Source organism: Sturnira hondurensis, unplaced genomic scaffold (assembly GCF_014824575.4).
Source record: "Sturnira hondurensis isolate 20B ecotype Veracruz unplaced genomic scaffold, ASM1482457v3 Scaffold0004338, whole genome shotgun sequence".
Lineage (NCBI taxonomy): Eukaryota > Metazoa > Chordata > Mammalia > Chiroptera > Phyllostomidae > Sturnira > Sturnira hondurensis.
Window position 1 is genome coordinate 4700089 of NW_028076969.1, and position 15379 is coordinate 4715467.

General features: G+C 39.1%; 1 protein-coding gene across 1 annotated transcript in view; it reads right to left on the bottom strand.

The window, feature by feature from the left end:
• The window catches only part of GPR156 (G protein-coupled receptor 156), a 96802-nt gene that overhangs the window by 47963 nt on the left and 33460 nt on the right, over window positions 1-15379 (bottom strand). The window contains exons 2-3 of the mRNA XM_037045582.1: window positions 13457-13697; window positions 13136-13272 (exon numbers count right to left, since the gene is read on the bottom strand). Coding sequence (XP_036901477.1) covers window positions 13136-13272; window positions 13457-13552 — 233 coding nt within the window. The 5' untranslated portion in view covers window positions 13553-13697. The remainder of the gene's footprint in view (window positions 1-13135; window positions 13273-13456; window positions 13698-15379) is intronic.

Sequence of the window (15379 nt, forward strand, 5' to 3'; positions counted from 1 at the left end):
GCAGCTTTCCTGCTAGGCTCTGGTCCCACTTTCCAACTAACTCTCTCATGTGAGACTGGGAGTTCCTCCCACCATGGCAAACTCCACAGTTGTCCACAGTCAGCTCTGAGTCTCACTTTCCCATTCAGTCAGCCCTGCCTGCACCATCCACCACCTCCCCGCAGGTTCTCTGTCCACCCGTCTTACCAGCCTGGTTGGTCTGGTTAGCTGTCTCTTTAATCCCGTGGTTGTCGGAGTTCCATGCAGTTTGATTTTCTGGTACTTCTGCTTCTTTATTCATTTTAGATTGTTGTTATCCTCCTTCTGGTTGTGCAAGGAAGGGAAGGGCTTCTACCCACGCCTCCATCATGGCTAGAACTTTCCCAATTGATCTACATCTTTATCTTAACATTATCTTTAAAATTTTAAGCTATTTGGTGTTATATCTCTGACAAGAGTAAAACTGTGAGATGGCCCAAATTAAATTACAGCAGGTTGGAGGATGAGAGGAAGAGATAAGAAAGGTTAATCAGTTAAAAGCCAGGGGTCTGAAACTAGCAAAAGACTGCTCATATTTCTGAATGTATGTTGATTGTCTACATCCAGTTCCATCAATCTATTTATCTATCCCTTGACCCAAACAGCATACTTAGCATGTCTTAATTACTAGCTTTATAATGAATCTTAATATACAAAAGCGGAAAAGCCCCTCACCTTCTCCAGTTTTGGCCCTTTGAATTTCTACATAAATTTGAGAATCAGCTTGTTGAGTTCATCAGAAAAAAAATGCTGGAGCTCTGGCTGGTGTGGCTCTGTGGATTGAGTGCCAGCCTGCAAACCCAAAGCTCACTGGTTCAATTCCCAGTCAGGACACATGCTTGAGTTGCAGGCCAGGTCCCCAGCAGGGTTTGCGTGAGAGACAACCACACATGGATATTTCTCTCCTTCTCTTTCTCCTTCCCGTCCCTTATCTCTAAAAATAAATAAGTAAAATCTGTTTTTTTTTAATGTTGGAACTTTTCCTGTGATTACATCAAATCCATACATCAATCTGGGGAGAAAATATATCTTTAAAATATTGAGTCTTCTAATCTATAAATATGTCCTTTAATCTTTTAGAACTTCTTTAACTTCTCTCAAAAATGTTTTATGATTTTCTATGTAGAGATACTGCATATATTTTCCTAGTGTATTAGTCAGGGTTCAGTCAGAGAAATAGAACCAGTAAGAGATAGATGGATTTATCACAGGCAATTGGCAATAACCATCAAAGCAAAAATTATAGAGAAGATCCCATAAATCCTTATATGGCACAGTATGAGTGCAAACTTTCTCATAGCCAACAAGATCAGTACTACTTTCCTTTCTTCCTCGTCACCTTCCCTTCAGCTCCAGTTACTCAAACCATGAAGTGAACAGACCTGAAACAATCAATACGAAAGGGGCCCAGGGACTCCCCCCTGATGCAAGAAATTATTTTTGAAACACTATTCTTAAAAAAACAAAATGTACTTTTTGTATTTGCTCATGTTTTCCCACCCAGGTGATGCATTTGAAGCTCTGAGGAACACTTAAAAACACATTTTACACAGTCTCCTGAGCACAGTAGGTATTTAGCTTGGGAAATATTTACTGTTGATATTGATAAACCTCACTCAGGTGATAATAACATAAAGACTTTAAGGAATGGAAGAACAAAGAAAAGACGAGGATGAGCTTAATCCTTTTCAAAAGTGTTGAGATTTTGAGGCCTTTTACTATCATAGAAAATAATGCGAAACCTGGGGAGTCAGGGAAATTCTCACAAGGGTACAACAATAACATGCTTGAGAACCTGGACTCACAGTGCGTTGGTTTTCTGAAGGCAGAGAGAACAAACACAGCATGGTGCAGGAAGGGAGTCAGGCAACTCTGATGTTTGCTGCCTGAAGACCTGCATACCCACCTATCTAGGAAGTTGTGCTAGAGGGAGGAGGCCACAGGGATGGACACATTTCAGCCATGTGCCAGCACCTGGTTCTCTGGCTGCCACTCCAGCCCAGGGCACAGGCAGAGGTGGCAGGTGCCTCTGTGCACAATTTCCAGGGTTGGGAGAGGCAATCTGCCATGCACCCTGAGCAGCAACACACATTCTTGCTGGTATGCCAAGAGGCAAGGCCCTGACTGATCTTTACTCAGGCCATTTCTCACGGTTGTGTTTCCAATGAGAAACCTTGGGGGATAAGGTAACAGCTCCCCACAAACAGAAAACAGGCTTGCTAAAACTCACTATAAAAATGATGAATTCTCCAGGCTCAGGTTCCTCTCTTTTAATGGCAGCCCACTGTGTGTGCAAGCATCATCCACTGGGCCCTCCATCATCCTCACGGAGCTTGATGGGCACCAGCACAAACCCAGCATGAGGCTCTGCCTACTGCTTTTGCCCTGAGTAATGAAGTGCTTTGTCTCTGACCCAAGAGTCTCATGTCTTTTCCTAGCGTCCATAAAATGGCAACAGGTTAACCTGTTAAACTTACAAGTAGGGCCAAAGCTCATATCCTACATAACTCTTATTCCTCAAATGTCTGGATTTCCCAGATACTGGGGATTACTGCGGGAATGTCACTTTTAATTCTGAGAAATAACAATATATAAATAACAACTACCATTTACAATCATTACCACAAGGGACAGTGGGTAGCCTCTCAGAATAAAAGATAGTGATTTACTTGAACAAGTTTAGCTTCACGCAGAACTTTTGACATTATGCTTATTTTACACACTTCAGAGGAGGCGCAAGGAAAGGAATTCTATGGGCCTAAAAGGTCTGCTTTGTTCCAAGAGTTAAGTCATTATGGCTCTCATTAAACTGCATTAAGAATGTACAAAAAATAATACATTATTATATTAGACCTTAATAACTAGCAAAGCTATCAGCTGGGTTTTAGATCACCTAGTAGGGCCCTTTGGAAAAGGATACCAGATACATTGTACTTTATTTCCTCATGAGAGCCTTCTCAAAAAGATAAGAATGTGTATAGACTGCATTTCCAAATAGCTTTATTGAGTATAACTGACATACAATAAACTGTACATAGTAAAGTCATGATTTGACAAATTTTGATAAATGTATACACTTGTGAAGTATCACAATCAAGGTAATGAACATATCCATCACCCCCCAAAGTTTCCACAAGCCCTTTTATAATCCCTCCTTCTTTTGCCTCTGCATCTGCAGCCAACTGCTGATCTGATTTCTGTCACTACAGGTTAGTTAATAGATTTGCTGAATTTTCTATAATTTTGTATAATTAGAATTGTATATTACATCATCTTTTTGCCTGGCTTCTTTCATTCAGCATAATTATTTTAAGATTTGACCATGCTGTTCCAAGTATCAATAATTCATTCTTTTAATGATGAGTAGTATTCAATTACATGGCTATACCACCATTTGTTTATTCATTCACCTGTTGATGGATATTTGTGCTATTTTGAGTTATGGGCTTTTAAAATAAAATTCTTACGAACATTGGTGTACAAGTCTTTGTTCAGACATACAATTTCATTTTGCTTGGGTGAAAACCTAAGAGCAGAATGGTACATCATATGACAGGTATATGTTGAATTTCTGAAGTGGTTGTACCATGTTGCATTTCCACCAGTAGTGTGTGCCAACACTCAATTCAGTCAGTCTTTAAAAATTTTGGCCACTCTAATAGGTGTGTAGTGGTAGTTAAATGGTTTTGTTTTTATTATTTTATTTATTTATTTATTTTTAGAGAGAGGGGAAAAAATGGGAGAGAGGGAGAGAAACATTGATGTGAGAGAAAAACATCAACTGGGTGCTTCTCCTGCATGTCCTGACTGGAGACTGAATCTGCAGCCCAGCCATGTGCCTTGACTGGGAATTGAACCAGTGACCTTTCACTTTGTTGACAACAGCCAACCAACTGAACCACACCAGTCAGGACATAGTTAATTGGTTTTAACTTGCATTTCCCTAGTGACAAATGGTGTTGAACCTCTTTTCATATGCTTATTTGCCATCCATATATCTTCTTTGGTGATGTGTTCAAATCTTTCACTCATTCTTTTATTGCTTGTTTTCTTATTATTGAATTATTATTGTTCTGGGTTTTATATTCTGGGTGTTTTTTTTTTAATCAACTACATAATTTATGTATACTTTCTACCAGTCTCTGGTTTTCTTTTTATTTTCTCAAGATTCTCTTTAGAAGGGTAGACTTTTTTAAAGTATNGGAATTGAACCAGTGACCTTTCACTTTGTTGACAACAGCCAACCAACTGAACCACACCAGTCAGGACATAGTTAATTGGTTTTAACTTGCATTTCCCTAGTGACAAATGGTGTTGAACCTCTTTTCATATGCTTATTTGCCATCCATATATCTTCTTTGGTGATGTGTTCAAATCTTTCACTCATTCTTTTATTGCTTGTTTTCTTATTATTGAATTATTATTGTTCTGGGTTTTATATTCTGGGTGTTTTTTTTTTTAATCAACTACATAATTTATGTATACTTTCTACCAGTCTCTGGTTTTCTTTTTATTTTCTCAAGATTCTCTTTAGAAGGGAAGACTTTTTTAAAGTATATTTTATTGATTATGCTATTACAGTTATATTATTTTCCCCCTTTATGCCCCTCTGCCCTGCATACCCCCTCCCACTTGCACTCCACCGCCCCCCCCCTGCTTAGTTCATGTCTATGGGTTGTACATATAAGTTCTTTGGCTTCTCCATTTCCCATACTATTCTTAACCTCCCTCTATTTTCTAATTACCATTTATATTACTTATTTCCTGTAGCTTTTCCCTCATTCCCCTCTCCACTTCCCCTCTGATAACCCTCCATGTGGTCTCCATTTCTCTGTTTCTGCTTCTGTTCTACTTGTTTGTTTAGTTAATTTTTGTTGTTTGTTTTTTAGGCTCAGTTGTTGATAGTTGTGAGTTTGTTGTCATTTTACTGTTCATAGTTTTGATCTTCTTCTTAGATAAGTCCCTTTGACATTTCATATAATAAGGGTTTGGTGACAATGAACTCCTTTAACTTGACCTTATCTGGGAACCACTTTACTTGCCCTTCCATTCTAAATAATAGTTTTGCTGGATAGAGTAATCTTGGATGTAGGTCCTTGCCTTTCATGACTTCAAATACTTCTTTCCAGCCTGTAAAATTTCTTTTGAGAAGTCAGCTGATAGTCTTATGAAAACTCCTTTGTAGGTAATGGTCTCCTTTTCTTTTGCTGCTTTTAAGATTCTCTCCTTATCTTTAATCTTGGGTAATGTAATTATGATGTGCTTTGGTGTGTGCTTCCTTGGGTCCAACTTCTTTGGGACTCTGAGCTTCCTGGACTTCCTGGAAGTCTATTTCCTTTGCCAGATTGGGGAAGTTTTCCTTCATTATTTGTTCAAATAAGTTTTCAGTTTCTTGCTCTTCCTCTTCTTCTTATGGCGCCCCTATGATTTGGATGTTAGAATGTTTAAAGTTGTCCCAGAGATTCCTTAGCCTCTCCTCATTTTTTCAAATTATTTTTTAAGATTTTTATTTATTCATTTTTAGAGAGAGGGGAAGAGAAGGACAGAAATATAAATGTGTGGTTGCCTCTAATGTTCCCCATACTGGGGACCTGGCCTGTGACCCAGGCATGTGCCCTGACTGGAAATCTAATTGGCAGCCCAATTTGTTTCACAGCCTGCACTCAATCCACTGAGCTACACCAGCCATGGCCATTTTTGCGAATTCTTGATTCTTCATTCTGTTCTGGTTTAATGTTTGTTTCTTCCTTCTGGTCCAAACCACTGAGTTGAGTTCCAGTTTCACTCCCATCACTGTTGGTTCCCTGCACATTTTCCTTTATTTCACTCAGCGTAGCCTTTACTTTTTCCTCTATTTTGCAACCATACTCAACCAATTCTGTGAGGATCCTGATTACCAGTGTTTTGAACTGTGCATCTGATAGGTTGGCTATTTCTTCATCACTTAGTTCTATTTTTTTCTGAAGCTTTCACCTGTTCTTTCATTTGGGCCATTTTTTTTCTGTCTTGGTGCACCTGTTACGCAGCAAGGAGCAGAGCCTTAGGTATTTGCCAGAGCAGGGCAACCCATATTGCTGTGTCGTGGCACGATATGTGGGGGAGAGGTGCAACAGGGAACAATACTGCTTGCTCAGCTCTTAGCCTGCTTCCAGTCACTTCCACTGCTACCCACAAGTAAATTGGGCCCTTCTGGTGCTGATTCCCAGGTGGGTGGTTTTGTGTATGTTCTAGGACCCTGTGGGTCTTTCCAATGAACTCTCCTGTGAGGCTGGGAGTTTCTCTTGCTGCTGCAACCCCCACAGGTTTTTTCAGTCAGAGGTTTTGAGGCTTTATTTCCCTGCACTGGAACCCTTGGTCTGTTTCGCTCCCCAGTTGTTCCTCCTGGTCTATCCACACGTAAATGTGGGACTGCCTGTTCTGCCAGTTGTTGCCTCACCTGGTCCACCAACCACTGCCTTGCCACAAATCCTCTCTGCCCCTCTTACCAATCTGGATGAATGTTTCTTCTTTAACTCCTTGGTTGATGGACTTCCATCAGTTCAATTTTCTGACAGTTCTGGTTGTTTTTTATTTTTAAATGTGTTGTCCATCTTGGCCAGAAGTCCAGAGAAGATATTTTTAATTTTATGTCCAATTTACCAATTTTCTTTTATAGTTTGTGCTTTTAGTATTGTAGCTAAGAAATCTTTGCTTATTCCAAGGTCAACATTTTTTTCTTATGTTTTCTTTGAGATTTTACTTTTAGGTTTTACAGTTAGGTCTATGACCCATTTTGAGTTAATTTCAGAATATGATGCAAGATGTAGAGGAAAGTTCATTTTTCATGTGAATATCCAATTGTGCCAACACCATTTGTTGAAAAAGACTATTGTTCCTTCTCCACCGAATGGCCTTTGCACCTCTGTTGAAAAGCAGTTTCCCATATATATGTAGGTTTATTTCTATATTTTATTATGTTTTGTTGATAGATAGGTCTATTTCTACTTAATAGCAAACTGCCTTTAGATTGGTAATAAGTCTTACAATGAGATCATTCTAGTCCTCCAAATTCATTCTATTTTAAAGTTGTTCTGGCTATTCTAGGTCCTTCATATTTCCATATGAACTTTAGAAACAGCTTGCCAATTTATTTTTACAAACAGCACCTGGGATTGTGACTGTGATTTGGTTTAGTCTACATATCAATTAGTGGAGAATTAACAATATTGAGTCTTACAACCCATGAACACAATATTTCTCCACTCATTTAGAATGTTTAATTTCTCTTAGTAATGTCTTACAGCTTCCAGTATACAGATATTTCACACTGTTTGTTAGATTAACAATGTTTTGAAGTTTTCAGTGTGCCAGTATTTTATATTGCATGTTAGTTATTCCTAAATAGTTCATATGTTTGATGCTACTATAAATAGTATTGCTTTCTAATTTTACTTTTCAGTGGTTGAGTTTTGTACATTGATCTTGTATCCTACAACCTTGATAAACTTGTTTATTAGTTCTCACAGTTTTAAAAGAAACAGCTTACATTGGATTTTCTACATAGACAATCAAGGCACCTGAGGGTAAAGTCATTTTAATTTTTTCTTTCTAAACTGGGTACCTTCTGCTTCTCTTTCTTATCTTATTGCATTGGCATAATCTCCAATGGTTTTTTTGAAATCATTTTTAAAATTGTTGTTCAAATACAGTTGTCTCCATTTTCCCACCACCACTTTCCCCCATCCCACCAGCCCCCACCTCCAACCCTCAGTTGTACCCCTCTTTGGCTTTGTCCATAGGTCCTTTATACATGTTCTCTGATGACCCTTCCCCTTCTTCCCCCCATTATTTCCCTCCCCTCTCCCCTCTGGTTACTATCAGTTTGTTCTTTATTTCAATGCCTCTGTATTTTGCTTGCTAGTTTGCTTTTTTGATTAGGTTCCACTTACAGGTGAGATCATATGGTATTTGTCCCTCACCGCCTGGCTTATTTCATTTAGCATGGAACTCTCCAGGTCCATACATGCTGTTGTGAAGGGTAGGAGTTCCTTCTTTCTTTCTGCTGTGTAGTATTCCATTGTGTAAATGTACCACAGTCTTTTTATCCACTCATTTACTGATGGGTACCTAGGCTGCTTCCAGCACTTGGCTATTATAAATTGTGCTGCTATGAACATTGGGGTGAATAGGTTCTTTTGAATTGCTGTTTCAGGATTCTTAGCGTATAATTCCAGCAGTGGAATTGCTGGGTCAAAAGGCAGTTCCATGTTTAGTTTTCTGAGAAAATTCCATACTGTTTGTCACAGTGGCTGCACCAGTCTGCATTCCTACCAACAATGTACTAGGGTTCCCTTTTCTTCAAAATCTCTCCAGCACTTGTTGTTTGTTGATTTGGTTATGATGGCCACTCTGACTGGTATGAAGTGGTATCTCATTGTGTTTTTAAATTTGCATCTCTCTGATGGCTAGTGATGCTGAGCATCCTTTCATATGTCTCTGGGCTCTCTGTATGTCCTCTTTGAAGAAGTGTCTGTTCAAGTCCTTTGCCCATTTTTTCATTGGATAGTCTGTCTTCCTGGAGTGTAGTCATGTGAATTCTTTATATATTTTGGTATAATCTCTAATGTTGAATAAAAGTGGTGAGAGCAGACATCTCGTCTTCGTTCTGATCTTAACGGGAAAGTAATCAGTCTTGTATCATTAAAAATGGTGTTAGCTACAGGTTTTTCATAAATGCATTTTGTTAGGTTCAAGAAGTTCTATTCCAAGTTTGTTGCTATTTTATCAGGAATGGATGTTAAATCATGCAATTTGCTTTTTCTCTTAAGATGATCACATGATTTTTTTAAGTTGGTAAATATGGTGAATTACATTGATTAATCTTTGAATATTAAGCCAGCCTTGCATTCCTTTGTTGGTGCATTATCCTTTTGATATTTGGCTGGACTCAATTTACTAAAAATTTGTTTAGAATTTTGTTCAAAATTATTATGTTCAAGAGGGATCTTGGCTTACTGGGGTTGTTGTTGTCGTTGTCGGGTTCTCATGTTTTCATGAGTTGGCAAATGCTCCATTATTTTCAGTGTTTTACAAGGGTTTGAGCAAAACTGCAACTATACAGGCACAGATCAGCTGGGTGCCTCTGGTGCAGGGTCTCTCACAAGAATGCAGTCAACAGGTCGGCTATGGATGCCCTCCTTCAAGGAAATCTGGGGGAAATCTGCTTCCAAGCTCATTCACGTGGCTGTTAACAAGACTCAGAAAATCTATTTTCAAGCTCACTGACATGCTGTTATTAAGCCTCAGGTCCTTGCTGGCTGCAGACTGGACACATCAGTTCCTTGCCAAGGGCAGCTCACAACATGGCAGGTGTCTTCCCTTAGAGTAAGTGACTGAAAGAGTGAAGCAGATCCAAGAGGAAAGCCATAGTCTTTGTAACCTCATCCCAAAAGTGACACCTTATTTATAAGCAAGTCAGTGAGTTCAACCTATACTCAGTGAGAGAGGATTTCACAAAAGGTAACTATCAGGAGGAAGAAATCAGTGAAAAGCATCTTAGAGACTGCCTATGATAGTTGCTCTTAACATTATCTTATTATCCTTTAATACTTGTGGAACCTTAGGTGAGGTCACTTCTCCCTTTCTTATTCGGGTAATTATATCTTCTTTCTTTCTTTTTTTTCTTGATCGCTTGAGCTACAGGTTGGTCAGTTTTATCAATTTTCATAAAGAGCTTTGGTTTCACTGTGTTTTCCTGTTTTCTATTTTATCAACTTCTACTCTGATCTTTATTATTTTCTTTCCTCTGCTTACTTTGGAGATTATTTGCTTTTTTTTTCTGTTTTGTAAAGCAGATCTTTCTTCTTTTCTAATACGGAGTTTGGTGCTTTAATCTGTGCTCCCCAAACCTCTGCCACCAAGTACTGTGTTAATAGTATCCAACAAATTTTGATATGTTGTATTTTTATTTTCATTCAGTTGAAAATACTTTATAGTTTCTCTTTTGATTTACTCCTTGACCATGCACTATTTTAAAGTGTTCTATCTAGTTTCCAGATATTTCAGTATTTTCTAGAGATCCTTCCATTACGGATTTCTAATTTAACTCCATTATAGTCAGAGAACTTAGTCTGTATGATGTGCACCTTTTAAATTGAATGAGAATTTTTCCATGTCCCAGAATATGATCTACCTTGGTGAATATTCCATGTATACTTGAAAAGAATCTGTATTCTACAGGTGTTGGTGTAGGATTATATAAATGTCAATTAGGTCAAGTTGGTTCATAGTGTTATTCAGGTCTTCTATATCTTTACTGATTTTATCTTGTAGATTCCTTTTAAAAATTGTATCAAAAGTGCAATATATGCAACTAAACTCAAACATTACTTTATCATTTAGTTTTATTAAAATATTTTTCAGTGGTGCAATAGAAGCACATCTGACTCCAGATCAGAAGGTTGCATGTAAAATGTTTTTCTTTCCTCTGGCACATATGTGTGTGTGCATGCATACACAGACAGAACCACAAATTTAGAGACCACAGAAACATCAGAATGAAATGAAACATCTAATTGCGATGCACCTTTGCACAAATTTTATTATTTAAGAAAGCACTTTTGAAACTGGCTTATCTTATCTTTCCTAATCTGAGCTTGTAAGCTAGTTAATTGCAAAATGTGTTTTTATTCACAGGGCTTCTTAATATTTTATTCTTCATGCCAAGTCATGCTCCCACTGCAAGTGAGACAGCAAATATAGTTATTCTACTACAATACTAATTACAAGTGTTCCTATTTTAACAGAATTATAAATGATTTTAAAACCTTGTACTCTACAAAATTATGTATAAAAATAATGTGTTTTGGAAAAAATAGTATGGCCTATAAACTTTGAAATATACTTAACTTTGTAACCAGAATACTAATACAAATAATAATTATCCCCATTAAAATACTCACACTCAGTAAATGTTCACTATCATTTGTACCCAGGATAATAGCTGATTTTTGTAGTCTCAAATCTGCAAAATATAGGTCCCTGAGGGTATTTGACTCCCATAAATAACATTACCATCAAAATCTGCTCTGGATCTGTGCTTTCCTTAACAATCAATTATTTTAAAATAATTGGAAGGGAACAAGGGAAATATCTTTTCTGCTTCTGAATCTATTCCTACAGCTTCACCAGGTAGCTTCATGTTGTAGGAAGGACACCAGTTTTTGAAGCCATTAAACCAGCTGCTATTTGTTGTAACAGAAGGCAGTGCCATTGTATTCTTAGCCTAAGGCTTCCTTTTTTAACCACAAGAAAGCTTGTTCCTGAATTCTTTACACCATTGGCTTTCTGGGGGAAAATTACATATGAATCAATAATATTGTTTTCTTATCTGCCAATCGGGTATTAATTTGCATTTAGAAGTGTGTTGCAGCTAAAAAGACTGTACTTCATTACTCTCTAACCTTGAAATGTGTGATTTTCCTAGTCCTTTTCCTTTTAAGATTTTTTTATCCCCACCTGAGGACATTTTTTTTATTGCTTTTAGAGAAGGAAGAGAGAGGGAGAGAAAAACAGAGAAACATTGATTGGTTGTCTCCACATGCACCCCAACTGGGGATCAAACCTGTAACCTTTGGTTTAGGGGATGATGCTCCAACCAACTAAGCCGCAGCAGCCAGAGCCCTAGTTGTTTTCCTGGCAGCAGCCACCAAAGGATTAAAATCTCTTTCCTCCCAGAATTCCTGATAACATATTTACTATGTACTTATTATATCCCGCAGTCTGTTCTATATGTTGGAAACAGTGGTGAACACCCAGACAAGGTCCCTATATTCATAGTCTTCAGAATTTGGTGGGAGATACAGACAATGAAAAGGTGAATCAATAGATATGGTAATATCAGAGAGTTATACTTGCTATGAAGAAAATGAAACAGTGATGGGGAATGGAATGAGATGTGGTGGCCGGGTGGCCAGGGGTCAGAGAGGCTACATTAGATAAGAAGATCAGGGAAGGCTTCTCTGAAGAGGTGACATTTGAGCCAAGACATATACGATGAGAAGCAACTAGTCCTGGAAAGATCTGGAGAAGACTGTCAGGAATAGTAGGGGCTTTGAGATAAGAGTGGGTTTAGTCTATGTGAGGAAGAGAATAAAAGTGACTGGAGCAGGTTTAGGAGTATACGCAGGACAGAGTGCCACATATCACTGCCACCTAGAGGGTGGCCCAGCAGATCAAGTCACTGCTGCTTAACAATACCATGTCCTCCATGCCTCAAACTGCCAATGGCACCCCCAAATGCCTGCTAGACAAATTCAATAGACTGATCCTCATCCGAATGCCAAAACCAGGTAATGGAACCTGATACCCTTGATCACCACCAAGTGCAGGGCTGGAGTGGGGCCAGACAAGTTTGGCTTCTCTGAGGGAGTTGGTGAAATCTGATGTGGGCTCTATCCAGAAAAAAAACAGCTGTGGGGCAGGGAGAGAGGGCTGGAGGCAAGCTGGGGCAGCTGGGGCAGAGTGTTGGAGTGAAGAGATGGAATGGTCCCTGAGGGAAGGATCAAATAGCAGTGAAGGCAAGATTCTGCGAGTCCCTTCAGAAGAGAGTCATCATTTGTTTCTTTTGTCAGACCCAGAAGCCATAGATACTTACCCCGATGAGCCAGTGACTTCCCACCCAGTCAGAATTATCTAGCAGAACAGCCAGGTAGCAGGGCTTCCCTATTGTGTAGAAACCTTAGCCCACCCAGACTGGTTCCAATTGTGCCGCCATAAACTTTAGTGTTACTTTGGAAGATTTCTGTACATATGCTGTTTTTAATATAAATACCTCATCTTCTTAGAAGGATTATACACTCCTTTATGAGGAGAGACCCTTCCCTCTCTTTTGCGGGGCATCCTTGTAGTAGGTAGTATAACCCGGAGCTAGGTCTTTCTCCTTCTCAAGAGGGAACTGTACTCTAAGGCCAGGACCACTTAGCAGAGAATTCTTTACATAACTCGATGCCACAGTAGGAGACAAGCTTTACAGATTATGGATCCCAGCCAGCTGCTTATAGTGACGAAATGACCCTAACACTCTGCGTTTCATGATTCCAGCTATGGGAGACGAGAAACTAGGCATGGGGCTGCTTACCTGTTCTTTCTGCAGCGAATTGTGAAGCCAAGAAAGAAGACTACCAGAAGAAGTCCACAGCTCAGTAAAGTCCACACAATACCCAAGAGGACAGGAGATAACGAAGAAATCGTCTTACTGCTGTAGTGGGAAGAGGTCTAAGAACAGAAGAGAGAGAAGCTGTTAGGAACGAAGGCTCTCCTATAGATCAAACGTGAACTGCCCCCATCATTGCCAAAGCCTGGAAGTACCTGTCCTCCACAAGCATTTCCTCCTCCTACTCCTCCCCCGCCCCTAACATGTACTTTGGAGCAGCCCTGACACCCACAGCTGCTTACTTACAATTGTTGTCTTGCAAAGATCATGAATGGGTCTCCGATCCAGCTCCTGAGCAGGGAAACTGTCACACAATTCAGAGCAGTTTATTTCAGGCTCCATGTCATCACAGGCCCTTCTTGCTGTGCACTCCTTCAGTCTTGGGTACCCGCTGGTAGGTAACCAGCAGATCTTTGACTAAAAGTTAAGAGAACCTCAAATCTTTTCTTCACAGGTGCCATTTTGGAGATGGTTCCTGGCTGAAAATCTGAGACGAACAATGCATTCAGGTGGAAGCGAACGGTTATTTCATTGAGCTCCGTTATCATCTACCCTCCAGGCTCTCCTGGTCCCCTGTTGCCTGTATGTATTATGCGAGTCAGGACTGGGCATCTTAGTAACCACAAAGTGATGATTCTGGCTTGCCACCAGATGGCAGTCACTGCTCCGAGCACTCTCACACAGGTCTCCAAGGAAAGGAAAGCAATTACACCTGTTAACCAATTATACAAATACAAATTTATATATATATAAAGGCATATATATATATATATATATATATATATATATATACACACACACACAAACACACAAAAATACCTATATACACATATGTATAAATGGTTTATTAGAGTTTTAAATACTTTATATATTTTAATTATATAGTTATATTTTATTATATATAGTTATGTACTTTATTACATATAACAAAGATTTAAGATAAAATATATACTTAAATAAATACATTTTAAACCTCTTTAATAAGCAATAATTTTAAAACAATGACAAAGCGCATCTGACAATTAGACACAAAGCTTTATAGACATAAAACCCTACAGTCTCTCTTCAGATCCTTTTTATGACCCAGCACTGTGAACACTGTAGTTTAGACAAGTGAGGCACATCTTCCTTTTTTCCCTACAGGGAAATCCCCTGCCCTCCCAAGATCTTTCCAGGCAACTCAGGCTTAAGCGCCGTCTGATCCTGGGAGGCCGTGGGCTCTGGTGCCCCACACTGTCTGTGTGTGACTCTGCTGGCCACTCTGGCTCTTGTTCTCTCAGGGGTTGGGGGAACTTTCTATGCCCCCTACACTGGGGTCACAGGAGGATATGTAAGCCCGTTGCCAATAGTTTTTTGCTTGTTTTTAAACTGTTAGACTACTAGAAGTGGGATAGGCAACTTGGGTAACAGGGAGAGAAACTGCGGACCCTAGGGATGCCCACAGAGTGGGGGAGTGGCCAGAGGATGGCATCATTTCTCCCAGAAGATGCTTACAATGTGAGTGCCGTGATCTAAAGAGAAGCTCTACCTCACAGAACAAAAGCAGAAATGCAGAAAGGCTCAAATTAGCTCCAGCACAAAAGGTAGACAGGTCCCTAACTCTTTCAAGAAATCTATCCCTTAATACAAAAAACAGTTTTGAAATTTTACCAGTGAAAATGTATAAGAGGATACCATTTTTGCTTTGTGTTTTTGAAACAGCTTAGCACAGCTTTCTTTTATTGTGGAGAAAAATTGGAAGAGGAAAAAAATAACAATTATTGTTTCAGTAGCCACAGAACACAGGACTTGTGTTTAAGCCAGAACAATAGTGACAGGTGTAGGATGCCATCTTTGGATTCTTCATGCTTAGGCATAAACGATAATATACCACCAGGTGCTGCCCATTCATTGGCCTCTCATATGGTCCTGTATTATTTACCAGCTTCATTACAATGAAATCCCAAGAGTACTAACAGCCACTATCTCCAATCAAGACATTTAAACTCTTTATGCAGTTTAGTCAGAGTAATGAGTGCAAAATTAAGAAGTAATATAAAAATGTAACTATTTGTATCCTAATTTAGTTGAAATTGCTGAAAACACTGTTTTTCTTTTTCTTTTATTTAAAGTGAAACATCCCCTATTGTGCCTTTTACATGAGAGCAATATTAAAAGCCACAGGGAGGA